Source organism: Scatophagus argus, chromosome 14 (assembly GCF_020382885.2).
Source record: "Scatophagus argus isolate fScaArg1 chromosome 14, fScaArg1.pri, whole genome shotgun sequence".
Lineage (NCBI taxonomy): Eukaryota > Metazoa > Chordata > Actinopteri > Scatophagidae > Scatophagus > Scatophagus argus.
In genome coordinates this window covers 22732790-22755677 of record NC_058506.1, presented here as the reverse complement: position 1 = coordinate 22755677, position 22888 = coordinate 22732790, and the positions used below count along the sequence as shown (strand labels likewise).

The following is a 22888-nucleotide window of genomic DNA, read 5'->3' as shown; positions in this document are numbered from 1 at the left end:
GCCCCAGGTTGGAGCACAGAGATCTGAGGGAATCTGATTAATGGAAGGTGGGTCTTCACAGCACAGCCTGGAGAAACTGCTCTTCCCTCCACCACCGGCTGAATCCCCGTCACATAAAGTAGGCTTATAGACACATTACACCCTCTCAGTCCAGGATCTGTGTTTTCCGCCTGCTGGGGAAATAGCAGCTCAAATCAAAACCCCTGAAAGCCTCCCGGCGGTTTTTACATGGGCGGACACGCAGCTGAAAATGGAGCCAAAGTGGCCTCCTCCCTTTAGTCTCCTGCCGGTGTGAAATCACAGAAGACAAGCAGACGCTGTCGCTGTGACAGTAGGTTTACCTCAACTCCTCTTTGTCCCGAATCTGACGACGAGGACGCAGAAGACAGAAGGACAAAGGAAAGAGTTCAGTGAACACGTTTCAGTCTGTGTTCAGCGTTGTCTCACCTTCAGGACTCGCCGTTCATCCTGTTCCCGTCTGGAAACGTGGACCTCTGACCTTCACTGGTTTGTCTCCAAACTCGGCTGGTGTCGTTTGTGCTGAAGTCCTCATATTTGGCCCCAGACCCTTTATGAACGAGACGGGAGATTTTCCAGGCGCGTGTGGTGACGAAAGGCCAAGCTCTTCCTGACCGAGCGTTTTTAGTGCCAGAAACGTGACGCGACGTTAAGTTTGGTCCGCAGAAACGAAGCGAACATTTTACTCTGCTGACTGGGTGAAACCAAACGTTAACATGGTGACCTGATGAAGGAGTTTGCTCTGATTGGACTGCACTCTTTATCTGCCACAGCTAACAAAAGTTCACGTTAAGAGGACGAGGACCACGGCGAGTTTCTCCAGCACGTGACCTTCAGTGTGGCAGCAGAAATCAGCCGTCATCACACTCGCATTGACCCCATCAGGCGACGCGCTGACGGCTGGAGGAACACGTTTTGAAGCCTGTTGCATAAGAAGGAGGACCGATCTGCAGTCTGTGTGTGAGGCAGCCGCTCCGACAGGATTACGGGCTTTAGAATGACCATCAAACATGGCGGCTGGACAGAGGAGCCCAGCTGATTGGCTGTCAGGGAATTAAAGTGTGCGGAATGTGATTATGTCTTTTGGTTGCAGCGAGTCGTCAGAGCGAAGGGTCGCTATGAGCAGCAGCTGATAGAGCTGCGATCAGACCGCAGGCTGAAGGCGGAGGAAGCAGGACGGCGAGGGACAGTAACTCAGTACATTCAACGAAGTACTGTGCTAGTAAGCACAGCAGTGAGGTACTTGTACATAACCTGTGAATTTCCTTTGAGCTACATGTTATTCTTCTTCTTTACTCAGTGACATTTAACTGGTAACTTTGGTTACAATCTATCAAAGTACAACAAATACATGATGGTGTATTAATACAAGTGAATCCCAGCAGTATTTAAGACAGTAGGCAGTACTGTCTTAAATACTGCTACTACTTCCTGCTCACAAAGGAGAGCAGGAGAAAACTGCCTCACTTCCTGAGTGTGGGGATTTGCTGGGACCTGTTCCTCTCTGATGCTCTGCTGTAGGTGAGTGTGTTGTTTACACACCTGTAAAGTGACTTTAAATAAAACTGAACTGAATTGAATTGAATTGACTATTTTCAGTGGCGGATGAATCCAGACTTGGTGCTGTAGTGGGTGTTTGTGGCTCTTCCTGTCGACTGCTGGGAAGCTGGGATTCGTCACCAACAGCCTGCTGAATGTCCAGGTGAGTCCAGGTAAAAACACACGTTCCTGTAGACCTGAACGCCCGCTAGCTCTCAGCGGGAGGTGAAGACGAGTGGATCATTTCAAGCTTCAGGAGCTGCTGTGCGTCTGATGTTTTGTAAGTGCAGTGTGACTGCTGGAAGGAGCCCAGACTGTCCTGTCTGGTGTCACAGCGACACCAAGTGGACATTTGGGGAACGGACAGAAGTGGACCCCCAGCAGGAAGTTCTAAATTTCATTCATCAGTGGTTTGCTCCTGCTGCGGTGGAGCTCATTTGTCCTACAGTGAGGGAAGTAAACTTTGCCTCATCTGAGTACCTGTGTAGTTAATGAGCTCAGATGTGGCGTTCACTGACCGCAGGTTTGATCAGCTCAGGCTGCTGAACGTCGCCCTCATTTGCAATTCAAGCTCGAGTGCAGCAGCAGAGTCAGAGAAGAAGCAACATACAAGAAACGTGTCCTGTCTGTCTCTCTCTGCCTGCCTGTCTGTCTCTCTCTCTGTCTGTCTCCTAGTGATTCTGCTGCTGGATATTTGGTCCTCTGAGGCTCCTCACAAACACCTCACTGGTCGTGGTCTCTGCTCTGTGAGGACTTTCCTCACTGGAGCAGCAGCGAGTGAGGATCACAGCTGGTCAACAACCAGAGAAGAAGAGGAGCTTCAGAGCTGGTAACCTGAGTTGTATTTCTCTGCGTTGGCTCTCGTATTGAGAGTAAACTCGCACAGTTTTTACTTTTTAGGGTTTAAACTGTTCAGTCAGAGGGTCACTGAGCTAAAATATCCGAGTGTGGACCAAAGTGAATCCGGCTTTAAATCTAAACTGAAAGTCTTTCTTCTTCTGTTTCGTCTTCTCGCTCGGGGATGTCGTTATTTTTGAACCGCAGAGAAAAGAAAACCAAACGAGTGATACTGAAGACGTTATTTATCAAAACAGAAGAATGAAAAACAAACTGTTGGCCAGCAGGCTTTATTGAAACAGACATTACAAATATAAAGATTTGAAAACTGACAGGAATGCTTTACCAGAACAAACTACAAGTCAGTGAACGTCACTTTGTGAGGTCAGAGGAGAGTTTGTCTCCACAGCCTGCAGCCACTTAGCTTAGCATAAAGACTGGAAACAGACGCAGGAGACGAAAACACGACTGCAGCAGATGTTAGCCTGCACACCTGCGGACGGAAACCATCATTTTTAACATCCAGCAGAGCCGTCTGCGGGTTAGCGTTAGCAACCCGCCATGAAACATTCAGCTCTACTGACACCTGCAGGTCATGAACAGCATGTTCAGGTAACGAGGCTTCCCACGAGCTGCTGGTGGATTCTGGTCCCTTTGGACTGAGCCGGGCCTGCCGCCTCCCCGTCTCCAGTCTTTGTGCTAAGCTAAGCTAACCGGTTAAGCGGCAGTTTGAAGCGTAAGATCAGCGCGAGCGTCTGAGCTTCATTGACAGACGAGTCGTCAGCGGCAGACACACACAGAACATCATTCAGTGTGAACACACCTGGTCAGGGTGGAGCGAGTGCAGAAACACCACCTACTCCACACCGAATGCTGCTCAGCTCGTGTAGTCTGACTGACAGACCAGAAGAGCAACAACCGACGTGCGAGGGTTTAAAATCACACAAACATCCACTGACGGGAGCAGACGTCTCACTCTGATGACTTTCCCATCTCACTTCAGCTTCCTGTCTGACGGGTTGACTGCCGCTCGCTCATCAGTGGGTAACACACAGGAGAAGACAAATCAGCTGCACAAAACTACACACTCACACAGAGGACACAGTGACAGAGTGTGTGAGACAGAGTGTGTGTGTGTGAGACTGTGAGAGTGTGAGTGTATGAGTGTGTGTGTGTGTCAGGTGACACTGCTGTCTGCTGCTTTTGTTTTTCCTGATTTGCAGACAGTAAGAGTGCAGACTGGACCTTTAAAGTGTAAACCAAAGAGTCAGAAATGAGAGCGTTTGTTCAGCGTTTGTTCAGCGTTCGCTCAGCTGACTGACGGTGACACTCGGAGCAGCTTGTGCCTCCTGGATGCTGTTAAGGCGTTTCTGATGTTGTAGTGATGTCATCTGTTTGAGACGCAGGAAGTGATGAAGCTCCTCTTCAGCTGATGATGAAGACTCTCGGCCCCTCGTCCCTCATGGGAGGAAGACTCTCTATCACCATGTTGTCCATCAGGCCGCATTTGTCCTCTTTTCTACTCCTCCTTCCGTCTTCTCCTTCCGCTCGTCCGTTGGATGAGACGTCCTCTGCGAGCCCCTCCCTCTCCAGCGGCTGAGACAGCTGATTGGTCAGCTCCTTCAGCGTCACCTGCAGGACATGGAGGCAGTTTTTATCAGGCCCACGTGATGCTGACAGTCAGCAGCGGCTCTAACAGCCTGCTGGACCTGAAACCACACGCTCATCCAGACACAACCACATGGTGGCGCCAGAGAGGAAGTCAGCAGAGATCAGTCAGCAGGTTCGTCCTCTGGGGACCTCGAGGGTCAAAAGTTTAGGAGTTTAACAAAACAATGGAAGTTTAACTTTGTCATAACATGAACCGCAGCTGAAACTTGGTTTACTTGGTTATTTACATGATCAATCCACTGATTGTATTCATGATTAATGCGGTGGTGAAAGCTGCACAGAAGACTGTGGGACGCAGCCTGTCCACAACCACGGACATTTACACCTCCAGGTGCAGGAAAAGGACCTCCTGCATCATGAAGGACCCCACCCCCTCCCCCACACAAACTGTTTGCCCCTCTCCCCTCAGGCAGGAGGCTGAGCAGGACCACCAGACTGAGGAACAGCTTCCCCGACACACATGTAGAAAGCTCTGCAGGTTTCCTTTGAAGAAGGAAGAAATTCACAAGCGCACCTTCAGTGCTAACACGAGCTCATTCAGCCTCACACACCAACCTGCAGCTCTCTGAAGAGGTGGAGCATGGCCACGCCCACCACGATGACCAGGAAGGCTCCCAGCGTCGTGACCACGTCCACCGCCTCCATGCTCCTCCACTCCTGGAACAGGATGGTGGAGGTGGACAGAACCACGGAGGTGAAGAGGACGTAGTAGATGGGGTAGACCAGCAGGGTGTTGAAGGTGTCCAGAGACTTGTTCAGGTAGTTCACCTGTGAGGAAACACCTGAGCGTGAGCAGCTGCAACTTAATGCGCTCAGGAATGTCCTTAGACAGGTGTGAGGAAGGACCGGACAGCTCACCTGTGTTACTATGGAGACGACGAGAGTGAGCAGCAGGATCCAGGTGAGAGGGTTCGCGAGCACTGAAATATCATAGAGGACTGAACAGAGAGAGAAGGAGAGGACACAACATCTGGTTTATGGACACATCCTGCTCCCTCACTGCAGCTGGATCACGGCTCACAGACTGTGCTGCGCCTGCAGCGGCTAACGTAGCCTGCAGCGGCTAACGTAGCCTGCAGCGGCAGGAGACTTTACAAAAGCTTTACGCTCGTCCTCTCCTATGCCAGGTGTTTGTTTATGAAAACATGGGGCTGAGAGTCTCACCGGTGCTGATGGCGATGGCGAGGCCCTTCACAGAGGACACGGTGAAGGCGCCGAGCAGCGAGCAGATGCTGATGTACACCAGGATGTTGGTGCGACCGACCCGAGGAGAGAAATACAAGACGAGAACCGCACACAGAACCAACACGGCCAACATGTACACCAGGAAACCTGCAGCACACACACGCATGCACACACACGCACACGCACACACGCACACACAGTTAGCACTGGAAATGGAAACAGAACTACACAGTCTGTGGATTCTTTATCGCCCGCTTCTCACCAGGCTCCAGCAACTTGTGGGTCATGTCCTGTAGTGATGTCACTTCCTGTTCCTGTGGGGCGTGGATCACCAGCAGGATGCTTCCCAACAAGCACAGCACGCAGCCGAGCTTCCCCACCACGTTCAACACCTCCCCCAGCAGGTGGGAGGACAGAACTGCACTGAAAGTCACACAAACGCTGAATTAATTTCTACATGAAGCCCAACCAGAAATGAAAACTGCTGAAGAAAAAGCATCCGCGTGATGTTTAGCTTTTCCGACACTTCGTGGCTGAAATAGTGCAGCTAGACTGAGGCTGAAGGTGAAGTGTGAGAACTACGGCTACCTGATGAGGACGCTCAGAGCGCCCAGTGGAGTCACCAGCGTGGCCGGAGCGAACATGTAGGCGGCGAAGTTACAGGCCTCTCCTGCTCCCACTGCAGAGACGGTGAGAACAGCATCGTTAACGTTCCCCACAGTCACGTGATCAGTTTTACAGGTCGAGGTGGGTTTGGCCCGACTCAGCACAAAGACTGGACGTACCGAGAGACGAGCTGTTGACACAAGTCAACGCTGTCTGCGGTCAGGCGGGAAACACTGAATAAAACCTGAAATATGTCGCTGACTCATCGCCATCCTGTGGTGAGGAGGAGGTACTGCAGGACGAGGCTCGGCGCTCATATTCACATCGCATTTAACTGATGATCCTTCTGGTTTCAGTCATCATCAACAGTCTCCTCAAACTGGCAGCAGATCATTTGTGGTGATGAACATCAATATGGATCCATAAGGAAAAATACTCTGTGTGATATCATCCAGCTGTAGTTGCATCTGGATTTACAAACTGACCACTGAATAGCTGCTGCTGTGTCTTCTGAAGAAGCCGAGCAAGCAAGCAGCCCTGCTTCCAGTCTTTGTGCTAAGCTAGGCTAAGCAGGCTAATTAGCCCTGTGAGTCTAAGACACACCTGATTCTCACCTGATTCAAAGCAAACAAAATAATTTCCCATAGTTTTATACACTCAGGTGTGAACTGAACGAAACACTTACTGGTCAACAAGCCTCCCCACCAGAGCCAGTCCTTCAGGTAGCCGTGACCTCCATCACCTACACACACAGAATAGAATACTTTAATTATTTTATTAAGTGGCGTCTGCACCATCAGGTTAAGAAAAATCCTTGGGATGTGAACTGAATAAAACAGGTAATAAATATGATCACGTGGTTTTCAGGTTTGATCTTGAGACAACAAACAAAAACAAACAGTTACGAGCGTCCACAGCTGATTAGGTTTCGTTTCCTGCGGCTGCTCTCCCAGTAAAACATTAAACTGTAAAAAGTGGTTTGCTGAGCGGCTCTTTATTTGAACACGAGTTTCATAACAAGCTGGAATCAAACTGCCCAAACAGTCTTTATCTGCAGGCTGTTCGCACCGCCAAAAACCAATCATGTGACCACTTCAGGGACTTCAAGGCATTTACATCGTCCAGAGTCGACCTGCAGAGGCTGAAGTCTTTTCAGTCTTTACATGTGTGAAAAGCACATCATCCTTTCATTCTGTCCACTGTTCATTTCTGTCTGAGTTTGATTTATTTTACTGAGTCACTCAGTGTGTCCCTGAAAGCACCAACAATAAAAGATGAGACAAACCGACCAAACACACTCCTGCTCTGCCCACCTGCTCTGGTGTGACCGTTGCTGGCCAATCGGAGGAGAGCTTTCTTCTTCAGGATGACACTCCCACCAATGAGGAGGGCGGAGAGCAGCGCGAGCGTGAGGCCGAGCCACAGGTTGTAGGTGCCGCTGGTCTGCAGACCTGGAGACAAACCTGCAGTCAGTGTGTGTGGACATAACAGGACACTCAGACTGCGTAGCTGTCCGGTGGATGTGAACATGTGGCTCATCACGCACCAACTCAGCTCTTTCACCAACAGCTGACCAATCAGAGATCTTGTCACTGTGCGCGTGTGGGACGTCTTACGAATCTTTCAGCAAAAAAAACAATGAGGCACAAAATTTAAAAATCCCATTTTTCAATTAATTTTGACTTTCTACTTTAAATTGTACCTCACTTTGCACTTAAAGACAGAATAAGAAAATCTAACCTGTAATAATGATTTTATTGCTTTGTGAATGCAAACGTTAGGTTTATTTGTCACACACACAATCACACACGGTACAATGTGCAGTGAAATTCTTTATGTCCCTGCTAACAAAAAATAGGTAAGTAAAAATTAAATATTGTAAAATAAAAAGCTCATAAAAATAATAAAATTAAAAATGTGAAAATGTGCAGTATTTCCATGTGCAGTATACAGTATTCACATCCAGTGCAGGTGGGAGTAGGATTAGCGCTCAGTTAAACGCTCTTCCACTGAAACCGAGTGCAAACCCAACATTTGTGCGTCTTTTCCAAGACTGTTTTCAGGTGCAGCTTGTTGTCGTGGTGATGTCCAGTGACAGATAAACAAACCACATCACAGTCATGTGACTTCAGTGTCGCCACCACAAAGATTCCTGCTACTGCGTCTGCACGAACAGTAAAGTACTGCAGTAACGTCAGCCTCATTGTTTCAGTTCAGATCCTACTGAAGTACAGAACAATTTGTTCTTCTTCCTGCTCTGCGAGTACTGAGGAAGTACGAAGACGTTTTCCTCTCAGGTTACAGGATTCTGTTGTCTACGACTTAAAGCTCAAACTCAAACACATCATGATGTTATTCTCTCCGTCTCAGCTTTTTAAACACAGAATCAACTATCTGAAATGCACCTTGTTGTTCCAAAGCATCTTCTGCTACAGTAACCTGAACGCTTCAGGCTGCGTTCAGCCTCGAGCATCCACTGCGTTCAACACACTGCAACGTTTCCAGCTGACTGACTGGGTGTGCTGTGTTTTCTGTTAAAGAGTTTCAGCGACCGAAATTCTGTTGTGAAAACTGAGCCAAAGAAAACAGTAAAATGAAGACTAAAACACCCTCAAACATCCCATAATAAACAAGACTCTTTACACACAGAGTGTGTGCATGTGTATGTGTGTGTGGTGCATGTGTGTGCATTTGTGCGTGCGTGTGTTTGCGTGCGTGCGTGTGTACCTGCTGTCTGGGTGTTGTTGTCCTGGTGTGTGTAGAACACCGTTTGATCTCCGGTGAACAAACACACTGCAGACTGGGAGCCACACCACAGTCTGACCGCAGAGCCTGCAGACAGCAGCAGAACCAGTCAGAACCCGGCAGAACCCGTCAGAACCCGTCAGAACCCGTCAGAACCATTAGCTTTCACAAACTGTTTCCTGTTTAACAGAGTCGAGGATGGGAGACAGTTCAGGCGAATCACCACCAGGTAGCAGCACTGGAAGTCAGCAATGCTCGCTCTGTTAGCATAATGCTAACATGTTGATGGTTAGCATATTCACCACATTGACTGTACATAAACACGGACAACATGAAGCCCAAACATCTGGGCGCCCCCTGGTGGCTGGCTGCAGTACCGCTCATAAGCTCCTCCCCCTACACGTTAGCAAACTAAAAACTGAAAATACACATCAAATAAATTTGCCCCAAAGATGGTTTTTGTTATTTTAAGTCCTTCTTATCACATTTATGTTTGTTCAATTGTTCATTTTTTGATGCAGAGTTATTTGATGCTATAAAAGAGGGCTGAAAGGTGGTGACTGACAGCTGAGCGCTGCTCCTGATTGGCCCAGACGGGTTTGTGGGCAGTTGACCAGAACCTGCGACTTCTCTGCTCACACTGTACAGGACAAATAAAGATTACTGAAACAGCCTGACAAGAGTGTTGTTGTTTGTGAAGTATCACTGCTGTAAACCTGCAGTATTTGTCTGACTGAACATTAAACAACAACCAAAGAGGCAGAACTGGACTCTAAAACCAGCGGACCAGTCCCATGTTAAAACGAGGTCCAGCTTTAGGCCCAGGGTCTGCGTTTCTGCCCTCTGTGAACCAGTTTCAGACTGGTGGAGGCTTGTGTAATACTGGTTTGACGACTGTGCTGGCTGGAGTAACATGAGGAGTATTGACAGAGTCAACACTGAGGCCTAAAGGCCACAACAACACTGAGAGCAGCAGTTTGAGCTCCTCTTCAGGTGCTTGAACAGCAGCTTTAAGGCCAATCAAACATGGACGTTCTGTGATTATGACGCATTTTAAAATGCGAACACTAAGTGCTGTACTTTACAAGTACACATTTCTCACTAATTTCCTCATCGTTTCCAACACGTTTGGTGTAAAGACGTCACTTGGAGCCAATCACAGGGGAAATTCAATTTAGGTGCGCACTTCTGATGTCCAGGTAAGTTCCGTCCATCAGAGCGGAGCGGGACAGGTAAACGGACACGTCTACATCAGCCGTCTGGATGGACAAACAGCAAAACACAAGAGGAGGACTTTCTCGTTTAAATCCAGTCTGGGTGCTGCCGTGCTACAAGAAGCCGACCTGAAAGACTGAACCCGCGGGCCTCCTGCCGGTTGGTGCTGCTGTTCTCACCGGCGGCACAACACAAACCGTCCCGGCTTGTTGCTATCTGAGAAAAGTAGTTCTTACCGTTGCTGCACGTCTCATTCTTCAGCTGAACATCTCGCATCGTGTCGCTTTGTTGAGGAAACAATCCACACAAACACGACGCCCGAAATGGCAACTCGGTGTCTCCTTGTCGGAAAAAACCCTCAAAATGTCTACAAACCGAACAAGACGCGTTCGTGCCGGCACATTGTGCCCACAGAAAACAGTCCGACAACAAGCGTTCACACTGGAACGATGCGCGCTCCTCTTCACAGGTGACAGGTGATCCGAGGTGAGGGACAACGTTGACTGAGCACACAGCGAGGCGGAGGAGGTAACCGGAGACCAGCTGACCCCGCCCCGCCGGGCCGAGCCGTGACACACTGCAGGTGTATCACCTTTCCCGCCCAGCGGCACAAACACAAGAACCAGAAGAGGAAAGATGGCGGACATGATGAGCGACATAAAGCACCCATTAACGGACATACACAAAGAGACACCTCTCAAAGTTTCAGTGTTGGACAGTAATGATACAAATGAAGCAAGATAAAGCAAAAACAACGAAACTGAAACAAACAAACAAAACTGGGTTCTATCTCTCTATATAGAGATAAACTATAAAGCATCTATACATAATGCGTATGGGTCATATTTGGGTTATTTGTGTTCTGTCACTGGAACAGGGCCGGTTCTAGGCAGGCATATGAGGGGGCACTCAGAAATGTGAAGAACGTCATCCTCCAGCACTTTGTTCCCCCTGTGTTTATTCTAACTGTGTTTTCTTCATTGAATTGGGTTGTTAGCTATGTCTCCAACCCCAACCGGGAGAAGTGGACTGCACTTTGTCAGGCCTCTACCTCCAGACCTGTCCAACCTGGGTGTCCCACCTGAAGACTAAGCTCCTGCTTTGCCCTGGTCGTGTGCAGTACCAGGCAGGATTAAATGATCTTAATGTTGTACCAAATGTACGCTTTGGGTAACTACCCAGTGTTGGCTGAGGTGGTGATTTAAGTCATCAGGCAGCTGAGCAGGCTGCTTCAGGGCAGCACTTGTTGGGGAAGGTACAGGAGAAGCAGCGCTTGCTGATGCTAAAGTAGCAGTTATGCTAGCTGCTGTCTCTGATGTGCTAGCAGCAGCATCGTTGCCTCTACTATCAATACAGGCAGGAGCAGCACTGCGCTTTTTAAAAGCTCTGAAAAACAGATGCATTACACAGCATTAACTTTCTCTTTGTGAGCTGCCGGAAGCTGGAGAGGAAAATAAGTAAGCTGGCTTTGTAATAACCGCTGTGATTATATGAAACAAAACAGTGCGGAACTACGCTGCTGCTTCTGCTGCGTTCAATTACACTCGGAACTTGGAGAGATCTGGGTCGGAAATCCCGACTTCCGAGGTAGATGTGTTTCACTGCGCAACCTCGGAAAACATGACTGGCCACAGTAAGCTGATGTGGGTTTGGATGTCTTTCGAGCATTTAAAATACTTCTAAGGAAGTACATCAGCTACTTAAGGGAGAGAGGAAATGAGAAACGTCATATTCCGAGTGTAAGTGAACGCAGCAAGTCCGTGGCCGTGCTGACACCTGAAGATACCCGGCGGAGGGACAGACAGGTGACAGGAGTCTGATGCTGTGTCGTGTCCATTTTTCGGCGGATTTTCCGCTATTGTAGATATTTTATCAACTTGTAATATATTAATCTTGTGAAGATATTAAAATGTTGTTTTTTCAACTTCTAACATTTTCGGCCTCTGGCACTGGAAACTGAATTTGTATTGTTCAACTTCAATAACTGCACTGAAAAAACTGAACTTGAATCACATATTTTCTGGTGACACATTTTTCTGCTCATGTACTTTACTTGACTTATCTAGAAGGAAATTTTAGCCCAAAAAAACTTCTAACAGGCAGCGCATCAGTGATAATAATCAAATGATAAACATAAGCCCCGTCATATCACACAGCACAACAGTAATATCCACCGGGACCAGTTTTCCACACTGTAGCTCGTAAGACAGACCTTCTGACAGTAAAGAAGCGTAATAAAAGTCATACATCAATTCACAAAACTTTATTTTCTAGGAAAAATAATTTCATCCTTTTCTCAGCACTTCATTTGACAGCAGGTGGTTTTTCAGAGAGAGGACAGCTCTGCCGCTCCTCTGAGGCAGGCGAGGGGGGCGTTCAGGCTACGTTAGCCGAGAAGCTATGCTAAGCTAAGCGAGGCCAACACAGCCAGGCTAAGCACTGTTCAGTTGCAGTAGTTCTGCAGGTCGAAGATGTTGCAGGGTCTGTGGCAGCACTGCTCCACGATGCCTCGCTTCACCAGCATCTCCATCTGGTCCTTGAACGCGTACTCGGCCACCTCGCTGTCGCCACCTGCCGCCGCAGCTCCGCCCGCCTTAGGAGGGAGGAAACCTGACGGGATAAAGAGGAAGTTTAACCACATCAGGAGACTGAATTAACTTCAGGTGCCAGATTGCACACTGATGTAGTTTTAGGATTCATTCAAAGGAAATGAAGGTGTGGGTCATTTTCAGGTGGTGGTCTCACCCAGCAGAGGGTCAACGTCTCTCTTGGGGTTGTAGAAGAAGCCTCTGTCCCCACAGACCAGGTAAAGGGCGTCAACCAGGTGAGAGCCGCACAGGTGCTGCGGAGCCGTGACGGCCTGGGAGCCCGGCCACGATACGACCAGTAAGACCAGCAGGGACACAGACTGGAGCCACAGAGCCGCCATGCTGGAGGAGACGCACAACACTTTGATCCTCAAAGCATCAGAGTTTTGGGTGTAGATGCAGGAGCAGCAGTGGAGGAAGAAGAGCAGGAGGAGGAGAACAACTCACCTAGAAAGGAGGAGGTGAAGAAGAGGAGACGACTGACCTGTGGAGTCAAAGGAGCAGGAGGAGCAGATGGACGAGGTGACTGCGATGAAGAGGAGGCGCAGAGCAGCTGAGAGCTGGTTGGTGTGAGGCAGAGCAGGAGGCCTCCTCCTCCTTTATACTCCATCACCTCCGCTGGACCCGCCCACCACCGCGTTCCTTCTGACCGACCGCTCGCAGCACTTAGTAAAACAAACAGAGCTAATGATCCGACACGATCTGATCACCTCGTAGACAAATATTGATCAGCAATCGGCCTGCTGCTGCCGAGCTCACGTTACTTTGAGCGGCTTCGTTGGGACGAGACAGTTTTCCCCTGCGGTTTGGGTGGCTGCAGAGAATCAACTCCGTGCTTACCAGGAGTTTACCACACTGAAGTGTTTTCCTCAGCAAGATAATCAAATGATCAGTTTGTGTGGTTTATGACGTGAGGACCGCCAGCCCACGCTGCGCCTCATCATCGCCACGCTAATGTGATCCATCGTGGTTTTCCACCGTCTGACCTTTGACCCACTCTGCCACATCATGCAGTCCTGTCTGTCGTGCTGCGACGACAGACGCCTGGATAACCACAGACGCTGCACAGAAACTCGTAGTGTCATTAAAAATGTGGCAGGATGGGACTTCGCCCAGCAGGAGCATCCGGGTCACACGGACACCGGATACCTGCGAGAGGTGAAACGTCTTCAACATCCTAAAGATATTCGCTGGTTCGCTTCTGGCACTTCGAAGGAACCAAGAACATTTACTAAAGTACTGTACATAAGTACACTTTTGAAGGACTTGTACTTTACTTGTGTACTTGTACTGAAACCCTGCGCCGCTGCAGCTCCCACACAGAGCTTTAATGGCCGTCGTGCTGACGGAGCGCTCGTCGCCAGCTTGTTTGTCACAAACTCGGCCGACCGTGACGGGCGTCACCATGATGACGGAGGAGGACGAGGAGCAAGACGTCTTTCTGAGAACTTGCCAGAATCAGAGAGACGGCGTGTCCACTCCACAAAGCTCCCGGAAACCAAAAGACCCCACCTGAACCATCCAACAGGCTGTTACCGTCTGCGTGGCAGACCGGTTCATTAACTTCAGACCTTTTACACTCTGAAGAAGACGGACAGGAAATAGAACGGGAGACAACAAACTAAACCCAAACGCAGGGCCGACAGTCCAGCACCTTTCAGATTCTGCTGAAACCCAAAAGACTCAAAAGCTTTTGCATGATGGGGACGAACCAGGAGGACAACAGGACGTCATCAGTGGACACACTTTCAGGACTAAACGGTGACACGAGACCCGATGTGGTTTTCCAGTTTCACTGCAGTAATCCGACGTGGTTTCCTGAACTTCTGGACTCGTCACATCCACATTAACATGTTTATCTGTCAAAGATCAATCTGTGCAATTATTATTATTATTAATTATTATCAGTTATCAAAATATTTGTGATCTTTTTCAATCAGCTAATCGACTGATCGTTTATGTTGGTCCAACAGAAACCTTCAGCTCAAAGAAGCTCCGACTCGAGTGTTTAATGCTCACTCGGCTGCTCTGTCCAGACGTTTGGTGTCATGAGAACGTCCTCTGAACGTCCTCTGAACGTCCTCTGAACGTTCCTCTGAACGTCCTCTGAACGTCCTCTGAACGTCCTCTGAACGTTTCTCTGAACGTCCTCTGAACGTTTCTCTGAACGTCCTCTGAACGTCCCTCTGAACGTCCTCTGAACGTTTCTCTGAACACACAGACAGACAGAAGCTTTATACTGCAAGCTGGACTCACGTTACCTGATCATCATGTTTCACAGCACACGGACTGAATGACAGAAGCTTTCGGTGTGGCGGACTGACGGACAGGAAACATGGAGGAAAACATTACTGGGTTTGTAGGAACAAAAACAAAGGAATAAAGTTTTAGATGAAAACGATTAAAGGCAAACATCCAGAGCAGACACTCAAGTCTTATTTATTTATATTTTTTAAAGAAATTTTAAAGAAAAATATAAATAACTTAAATAAGTACAACAACACGTGTTTGGCACGAATCTTCAGGCGTTTAAGTCCGGCGCTGGTGATCAGCAGCCACCGAGTCCAGCAGCCGTCACACGAGCGTCCACACGTCACGGCTTCTCGGCTGCTTGGCGTTTCAGAGCTCGTGACAAACCTGTTGAACTCACATTTTAAGATTCAACAGAACGCAGAACGGGGCCCAGAGCTCAGAGTTTCCTGTTTCAATTAGAACCTTGTGGAACAAAGTAGAAGAACAGCATTTGGCACAGTTTGAACTCGACGTCAGAGGAAGACGTCCATGGTCTGCGTGATGGGCTGCCGGCAGAGCGGACAGCAGCGCTGCTGGACGTGTCTTCGCCGGCTCAGGATGTCGGCGCACTTCCGGCACAGGCAGAGGTGACGGCAGGGCAGCAGCAGCACCGTCTTGCTCAGGTCCTGACAGATGACGCACTTCAGCAGGCTCAGCAGCTTGGCGTCAGTCGGAGGGCTGCCGCCGTCCGTCCGACCGGACTTCGACCGGGACGCGGCCCTGTAGTTGCTCGCCGACTCGCCGTCCCGCTGAGCCTGCAGCTGCAGAGAGTCTGGCCGGCTCGCACCGTCCGCGGATGGCAGGTCGGTCTCGGCAGTTACAGCGTCCGTGTGCGGGAGCCTGGCTGTACTCGCTTCCTGTCCTGTCCTGGTGCGGACCTCCTGATTGGGCAGAGCTCGTTCCTGTTCCAGCACCGCCTGTAGGCCACGAGCTCCCGGCAGAGTGTTGACCAAACGCAGGCTCAGCCACCTAGTGAGGACAGGAAGCCTGAGGTTCAGTAGGAGAAAGGCCAATGAGGCGACGGCTGCAGTGATGAGCAGGCCGTGCGAGTCCACCGCGGCAACGGTGCAGAAGACACGGCCCAACGCACCCAGGAAGTCCAGCAGCAGCTGACAGGGCGTCCACAGCAGCACAGAGGCGCCGACCAGACAGCTGTACAGGAAGGTGAGCAGAGTCAACGCCAGCTCCAGCACTCTGTGGACGGGCTCGGCCACCGCCTCCCACACGCCCACCAACACAGACGCACAGTTCTGCGTGCTGATGAGGACGATGTTGACCACCGTGTTGACAAAGTAGAGAGCGAGACTGAGCCCGATGCAGAGGCCTTCGCATATCTGACGCAGGATGCAGCTCCCTGAAAGAAGCCCGCGGTGCAGCACATCCCTGATGCGCCAGGCCACGTGACAGGACAGGTGTCCCACCATCTTGAAACTCTCAAACACTCCTCCCAGCGTCTGCAGCCAGCCGTCCACCGCCTGCAGGGCGCCGCGGGCAGCATCGGAGACGGCCTCGGTGGTGCTAAGGAAGGAGAAAAGAGCAAAGTTCCAGTATTCAACCAAAGTGGATCCACTCAGGATGACCAGCGCGCTGTGGAGGGAAGCGACCACGACGGACAGGAAGTGAAGCAGCCAGCTGAACGTCCTGATGAGCAGGTCGAGCAGCAGGCAGCAGGCGTCCACGCACCCCCCGAAAGCCAGAAAGACAACGTTCACTTCATCCATATTCGGCTGCAGACAGGAGAAGTGCAGTTAGAGCTTCAGAACACACACACAAACAAAATCCCAGCATGCTGCACTACGTCAGGCTCAGCAGCGACCCCTGGTGGCGCTGAGCTGATTTCTACAGGACAAAGCAGCTTCTGTCATTTTGTGCCCAACAACACCAGGTCAAACGCGTACAGGGCAGCTGACGTCATGACAACCGCCCCAAAGGTCACTGCTCCTGTGCTGAGGTCACCAGTTTTACCTTTAATGGCATTAATGATGTAGAGGCAGGAAAATCGTGAGAAACAGGTTCCAAACAGAACCCGACACACCGGTAAGCTGAGTGACTGTGCCCCCTTTGGACTGAACTGGTTTGTAAAAAACATCTTTAAAACTCTGCTCACAGTGGAACGATTGTTCATTCAAATGATGCCGAGCAAAGACGACGAGGAAGGACAGAAAACAACACAGCGGGGTCTGAAACGCACAACGGGTGTGCGCCGCATTTAAGAGGAGCTCTGACTGTTGAAGTCGTCACAAGGGATGCTTCGGCTTCTTGTAAGCTTAAATTGACAGATCTCTAAATGGAGTTTGGTACTGAAACACAACTTCAAGGTCTGCGCTAAACGTCAGTGAAGTGGACAGACAACCCAAAACATCGGTTACTGCACTATGACATTAATTCCTGTACACATGCTAACGTCGCTAACAACACTTAGCAGGCCACACCCATTAGCATGAGTTAGCTCGGCAGAAAGAGGAACAATGAGCTGACAACAGCTTTAAAGGAACATCACTCACCGCAGCGACATGGCGAGACACTTAATCAGTGGCACGAGCACAGAGGGCTGACAACGAGCACCGGCCACGATGTTTCAGCATGTTTCACGACGAGCTTCTTCTTCGCTGTGTTTTGATGTAAACGGTGCACATCGCCGCCTGGTGTCGGAGGGTGGAACTTCATCACATTAGATCACATCAACTGATGAGGATGACGCGCGTTCACGATCCAAACTACCATCCACAGAACAACGAAGTAAATGTACTCGTACTGCAGTAAAATCAGTCTACATTCTGCGCGTGTATCCGAGCTGCTGCAGGTAATTTATGTACAGGTGCAGTAGATCAGGCCGGGGCTCAGATCCTGAAACCCAGTGCTCTGCCGGCAGGTCTCAGGTCAGCTCAGTACGTCTCGTGTATCTCAGTCTCACGTGTTTAAGTTTCCATCTGATGAGATCGTTTAACACGTTTTGACCTGTGTGTGTATTCAGGCCTGAAGCAGCTGAGACCGCCCGTCTTAGTCAGTCACTGATCGACTACATTGATGATGGTTATTCGGTCATTTGCTGTTGATTCGAATCATCTGAATGTTGAAGTTTCGACGACATTAACTGTTGATCTGTAATTATAATCGATAGCTTTTCACCCTCATGTTGTTTAATGTTGGCTGAACAGCGCATGCTCAGTGCCGTTTAAACCTCAGCCAATCGTGGACGAGGTTCAGCACAGCAGGATCTGCATGGAGCACATATAAACTCACCGCCCGCCGTCGCTTCTGTGTGAGTTGAAGGAAACCGAAACGTTAACAAAATGCCTGACCCGCCCAAAGCGCCGAAGAAAGGCTCAAAGAAAGCCGTGTCCAAGACCGTCAGCAAGACCGGCAGGAAGAAGAGGAGACCCAGGAAGGAGAGCTACGCCATCTACGTGTACAAGGTCCTGAAACAGGTCCACCCCGACACCGGCATCTCCTCCAAGGCCATGAGCATCATGAACTCCTTCGTGAACGACATCTTTGAACGCATCGCCAGCGAGGCCTCCCGTCTGGCTCACTACAACAAGAGATCCACCATCACCTCCAGGGAGATCCAGACCGCCGTCCGCCTGCTGCTGCCCGGGGAGCTGGCCAAGCACGCCGTGTCCGAGGGCACCAAGGCCGTCACCAAGTACACCAGCTCCAAGTAAAGTGCCGACAGTCCCCACAAGTCCCAAAGGTCCTTTTCAGGACCACCCACTGACCCTGAAGAGCTCTGATCACAGACTTCCTGTGTGAGGACGTGAACATCGTGAATTACTACTAATGATAATACTATCACATACACAGACCTCAACCTTTAATTAAATTGTGCAGTAAGTAATCAGCAGGCGTTAGGGAGGTGACGTATGAACACACCGAGAAAATCAAAAACTCATCCAGGTGATTCAGAGACTGAACAGGTACAGCAGGATTGGCTGTTTTCTGGACTGAGCATGCGCCACTCAAGTTACAACAGCACGGAGCTCGTAAAGCCTTCAAACGAGTGTAACCGACGTGTCTGTAGTGTCTCAGGTTTCAACACACACACGTTGACTTTAATATGTGCTCCATGGAAATCCTGCTGTGATGCAAACGGCACTGAGCATGCGCTATTCAGCCAACAATCAGATGATTCAAATCAGCAAATAACCGAATAACCACATAATCAATCAATATAGTCGATCAGTGGTTGACACGCGGTTGGTTTAGCATTTACTAGTGATGGGACGAGCGACACTAGTGCAACAGCACTGTGCCGCGAGCTCAAGAGGGAAACCTCGTATCGGTGCGTGTATTGCTTTAAGAAAGAATCACGTGACCGATACAGGAACTGTATCGTTTGGATGTGCCGCGCCAAAGTGTCTATCAGGAAACAAACTGTATCAACATGTCGTGGGTTTGTCGGATGGAGTTTTGCTTGATCATGGATCGTCCTTTGAGCACTGTTTACTGTTATATACTATTTTTTTACGGTGGCGCATTGCACTCACTTTATCACTTTATCAAGTGAATGACCTGTGATACATATGATAGTCAGTTAAAGAGCCTTACAGTTGCTTTATTCATGTTATCATGTAATCATGAGATCCTGATCTCGTAATCATGAGATAGGGTGTCTATTTTTTAACAAGTGAATGCAATGTTCTGGTAAGAGGTTTGAATTGTTTTCGGACTTCAACTCTCTGCTCACCGTCATCGTCTGTACCATGAGAAAGAGTGTTTTCTGAGGCCGGGGAGCTGGTGTGTAAGAGGAGAAATCGCCTTGGAGCAAAGACACTCCAAACACTTGTTTCTCAATAAAAATTCATAAACTAATCACTTTTTTGTCTTTTATTTCATATGATTTAACAGTCAAGTTGACAAATGTGCACATAAGTTAAAAATTGTAACTCTGAATTTTAACTCTAACTTGCTATATTTTACATACCAACTCAGTTTTAGCATTTACACAAACAAGGAATTTCTTTACCTGCAATGATTTTATAACTACTGCAGGGGTCACTATTGGGTGACCAACACGGTATCAATACACTCCTTGAGGTATCATCGTCCCATCACTAGCATTTACAGCACCAGTGGTTGTAGGTTGTTGGGCTTACACCGGGACCAGTACCGGGTCTTGTCTGACCTTTACAGCAGCACGTGGACAGTGAGAACTGCTGTGACGTGTGTCAGTGGATCATCACAACTTACAAACATGACACAGCAGATTTCAGAGGATCAGCTCTTCAGGCTGTTTGTGTGGCTCTTAAAAGAGCCTTTGTGTTTCAGTGTCCGCGGGTCAGGGTCTGCTTTAACCGCCGAAGCCGTACAGAGTGCGGCCCTGCCTCTTCAGGGCGTAGACCACATCCATGGCGGTGACGGTCTTCCTCTTGGCGTGCTCGGTGTAGGTGACCGCATCCCGGATCACGTTCTCCAGGAACACCTTCAGCACACCGCGGGTCTCCTCGTAGATAAGACCGGAAATACGCTTCACACCACCACGACGAGCCAAGCGGCGGATGGCGGGCTTGGTGATTCCCTGGATGTTATCGCGGAGGACTTTGCGGTGACGCTTGGCGCCTCCTTTGCCGAGTCCTTTTCCTCCCTTTCCTCTTCCGCTCATGATCGCTTACTGAGATTTTAGTGCCGAATGCAGCAACAGACGACAGACAGTCAGTATTTAAAGGTTCTCAGCGGACGTAAGAGAGGACACGCGGGGGCGGGAAGTGCCTCAATGACACGTTGACCGCCAGGTGGCAGCATTCAACAACTTCACCGTGAGGATGATCAGAAACATCCAGAAAATAAAACATTATGATATCCCTCACGCAACAACATGATTCACTATTTAATTTAAATGTAAAATTAGACTTGTGAGGGAGATTCATGCCATAATCAGGTTCAAGTCACGTTTCACTTTAAATGTCCACGTTGAGAGGACTGATGCAGTTTCATGGGTTTGTCCTGTGACGGCGACTGCACCTGCCAACATCACACATGATGGAAGGGAAGAAGACACGACTTCATCTGTCAACGGGGAGCAACCACAAACCACAGCCAGGAAGATCAGAAGGAGCTGACGGCCGTCCTGTCCTGGTGTCATCGGTGTCTCAGAGGACACAGGACAGGTTTGTCTTCTGTCTGCAGTCTTGAGTTTGTGTCAAAGCTGAAGGCGAACTGGAAGCTACGACACGACAAACCACACGTAAAGGTTGTTGTTCCGACGCCATGACAGCCAGAAGGTCTTTACAAAACTCATCATCCAACCCCGAGAAACTCCTGTGCCCTCATTGGTCCTCCACACCTCACCTGTCTTATGTCCACCTCTAACGTCTTACTCATGATGGCCTGACCACGAAACCCAACAATCAGCTGGAACTGAATCTTAAAACGTCAAACCTTTCCTGGCAACGTGTGAAGGCCTCGCTTCCTGAGTAGCTAGCATCAAGCTAAGCTAAGCTAAGCTAAGCTAACAGCAGCAGCTTATGTAGGAAGTAAACTCGACCCTGCTGACGTTTTTGTCCCACTTGCAGAATATGTCAAGGTGAGCAGCAACAGCGAGCAGAGCAATAAAAGGCTTTGGTGTTTACGACCCGCCGCCATCATCAAACTTTCCATAAAGTGGAGCTTTATGGCTGTTGGCTGGTTAATGGTTCACCTGCAGACAGGTGAGAGGGGGAAGCAGAAACAAGATGGACACCCAGTTTACACACACAATCCTCCTTATCTGTCCCTCTCAAATGTTCTGTCTCGTCTCTCACTCTGCGCTCCGTCCTTCGTCTTTATGGCGTCCCTCGTCTCCTCTTTGACCACGGTTCTTTGACAGTCACTTGAACAGAATCTGACGCCACAACGCGACGACATTAATTCAGATGGGGTGTGTTTACTTTCCTCACTTGTGTCTAAAACTCACCTGTTGGACGTCTGCCAGGTGTTTCCACAGTCCCTGAAAAAGAGGTTATTGATGAGGATGCCGACGCCACAGTCTCTTCATTAACGGGCTGTTAGTTATTATTCTCGGCACCAGATGAGGTCACATCCTGTTTACTGTAAGTTATTCTGTGGATAAATAATCCATATACAAAGCTGGATGATTTGTTTCAGTTCATCTTGTGGTCAGTTTGTTCTGATCTGTCAGTGCTGTTTGTTATGTGGTGTGTGATGTTGTGTTCATCGATGATTAGTTAATCAGTTTTCATTCTATAAAATAAATTGTTTTGTCTTCGAGAGAAAAAATGAAACGCTGGACAAATAAAATTCTAAAATACAAAATCCCACATTTTCTTCATTTAAAGCGAAGCGAACTTCTTGTTTGATTGGTTGTTAAAAAACGAGCTGATGTCACTGAGGCGAGTGAATTCGGGCGCGAAGGGTTTTACACCATAAACTTTGGTGTGAAGTTAAAGATGGACGCCGCAGTGAAACGCTGGGACGCGCAGGAAGCAGCAGCATCAATCAAACACTCGAAGACACGAATGCTGTGTGTGTCAGGAGAATTATTGTGGCTTTTATGTGATTTTACGGCAGCAGACTAAACTAAATACTCATCAGTGTAAAACAATAAATCTCCCATAAATCCATAAAGACGCAGATAAATCCCCTTCAGCGGGCCGGCTGAGGGGCTCCGGCGGGCTGCGGGACGGACGCCTCCGCCGGAGGGTCGCCAGCAGGACGGGAGGGTGTGTCCCAGGTGTGCTGGACACGCGTGGACGAGGACGTGTTCAGGTTCGGGTTCGCTTGGAGCTACTTGTACTTCATAGAAGCTTTTCACTGCTTTTCAGTGGGAAACTGAGCCAAAGCTCCGCCCCCGACAGGCGCCCCCAGGTCACCTGTCACACGTCTCCCAGGTCACATGTCTCCCAAGTCACACGTCTCCCAGGTCACCTGTCACACGTCTCACAGGTCACACGTCTCCCAAGTCTCCCAGTTCACACATTTCCCAGGTCTCCCACCTGTCACCTGTCACAGGTCTCCCAAGTCTCCCAGGTCACCTGTCACACATCTCACAGGTCTCCCTGGTCACTTGTCAAATGTCTCACAGGTCACACGTCTCACAGGTCACACGTCTTCCAAGTCTCCCAGTTCACACATTTCCCAGGTCTCCCACCTGTCACCTGTCACAGGTCTCCCAAGTCTCCCTGGTCACCTGTCACATGTCTCACAGGTCACACGTCTCCCAAGTCTCCCAGGTCACCCGTCCGACTCGACGTTTC

General features: G+C 49.4%; 5 protein-coding genes across 14 annotated transcripts in view; 2 read left to right on the top strand and 3 right to left on the bottom strand.

Moving 5' to 3' along the window:
* Positions 1–1811, top strand: part of LOC124070703 (glutamate receptor 1-like) — a 46986-nt gene extending 45175 nt beyond the window's left edge. The window contains exons 18-19 of one of the 5 annotated variants that reach the window (XM_046410843.1): positions 1112–1257; positions 1618–1811. In XM_046410843.1, coding sequence (XP_046266799.1) covers positions 1112–1257; positions 1618–1627 — 156 coding nt within the window. In that variant the 3' untranslated portion in view covers positions 1628–1811. Of the gene's footprint in view, positions 1–1111; positions 1425–1617 lie in introns of those variants that run through there. The other 4 variants (XR_006845231.1, XR_006845232.1, XM_046410844.1 and 1 more) reach the window with 4 other exon arrangements.
* Positions 1812–2668: 857 nt separating this feature from the next.
* On the bottom strand, positions 2669–10547 carry nipal4 (NIPA like domain containing 4). Of its 3 annotated transcripts, none has more exons than XM_046411325.1 (10): positions 10053–10547; positions 8584–8688; positions 7170–7319; positions 6542–6598; positions 5839–5929; positions 5513–5673; positions 5230–5397; positions 4924–4985; positions 4621–4833; positions 2669–4026 (listed from the first exon to the last, which is right to left on the bottom strand). In XM_046411325.1, exons 1-10 carry the CDS (start codon positions 10090–10092, stop codon positions 3820–3822), a joined length of 1254 nt encoding a protein of 417 aa, XP_046267281.1. In that variant the 5' UTR covers positions 10093–10547; the 3' UTR covers positions 2669–3819. The 3 variants fall into 3 exon arrangements, with proteins under 3 accessions (XP_046267281.1, XP_046267279.1, XP_046267280.1); XM_046411323.1 differs by having other exon boundaries at positions 4924–5003; positions 10053–10517; XM_046411324.1 differs by having other exon boundaries at positions 4924–5003; positions 7170–7307; positions 10053–10508.
* A 1517-nt stretch (positions 10548–12064) lies between these two features.
* Positions 12065–17483, bottom strand: ins (preproinsulin). 4 transcript variants are annotated; one of them, XM_046411145.1, is made up of 4 exons: positions 17201–17470; positions 12852–13069; positions 12562–12746; positions 12065–12426 (listed from the first exon to the last, which is right to left on the bottom strand). In XM_046411145.1, the coding sequence occupies exons 3-4, from the start codon at positions 12743–12745 to the stop codon at positions 12260–12262; spliced, it is 351 nt and encodes a 116-aa protein (XP_046267101.1). In that variant the 5' UTR covers position 12746; positions 12852–13069; positions 17201–17470; the 3' UTR covers positions 12065–12259. The 4 variants fall into 4 exon arrangements, with proteins under 4 accessions (XP_046267101.1, XP_046267100.1, XP_046267099.1 ...); XM_046411144.1 differs by lacking the exon at positions 17201–17470 and having other exon boundaries at positions 12889–13069; XM_046411143.1 differs by lacking the exons at positions 12065–12426; positions 12562–12746; positions 12852–13069 and adding an exon at positions 14819–16214 and having other exon boundaries at positions 17201–17483.
* A 468-nt stretch (positions 17484–17951) lies between these two features.
* LOC124070858 (histone H2B 1/2-like) lies at positions 17952–18390 on the top strand. Its single transcript, XM_046411146.1, has one exon. It carries the CDS (start codon positions 17990–17992, stop codon positions 18359–18361), a length of 372 nt encoding a protein of 123 aa, XP_046267102.1. The 5' UTR covers positions 17952–17989; the 3' UTR covers positions 18362–18390.
* A 1543-nt stretch (positions 18391–19933) lies between these two features.
* On the bottom strand, positions 19934–20339 carry LOC124070576 (histone H4). The gene has a single exon (XM_046410582.1). The coding sequence runs from the start codon at positions 20296–20298 to the stop codon at positions 19987–19989; it is 312 nt and encodes a 103-aa protein (XP_046266538.1). The 5' UTR covers positions 20299–20339; the 3' UTR covers positions 19934–19986.
* Between the last annotated feature and the right edge of the window lie 2549 nt (positions 20340–22888).

What these genes read in the sequence shown, in the direction of transcription:
- ins (XM_046411142.1), bottom strand. Translation starts at nt 16,417, where the DNA reads ATGGATGAAGTGAACGTTGTCTTTCTGGCTTTCGGGGGGTGCGTGGAC.
- LOC124070576 (XM_046410582.1), bottom strand. Translation starts at nt 20,298, where the DNA reads ATGAGCGGAAGAGGAAAGGGAGGAAAAGGACTCGGCAAAGGAGGCGCC.
- nipal4 (XM_046411323.1), bottom strand. Translation starts at nt 10,092, where the DNA reads ATGCGAGATGTTCAGCTGAAGAATGAGACGTGCAGCAACG. An exon ending in GTGGGGAGGCTTGTTGACCA is followed by an intron (nt 5,930 to 6,541) that starts GTAAGTGTTTCG and finishes CCGTCTCTGCAG; the next exon opens with TGGGAGCAGGAGAGGCCTGT. An exon ending in ACCTCTTCAGAGAGCTGCAG is followed by an intron (nt 4,027 to 4,620) that starts GTTGGTGTGTGA and finishes CATGTCCTGCAG; the next exon opens with GTGACGCTGAAGGAGCTGAC.
- LOC124070858 (XM_046411146.1), top strand. Translation starts at nt 17,990, where the DNA reads ATGCCTGACCCGCCCAAAGCGCCGAAGAAAGGCTCAAAGAAAGCCGTG.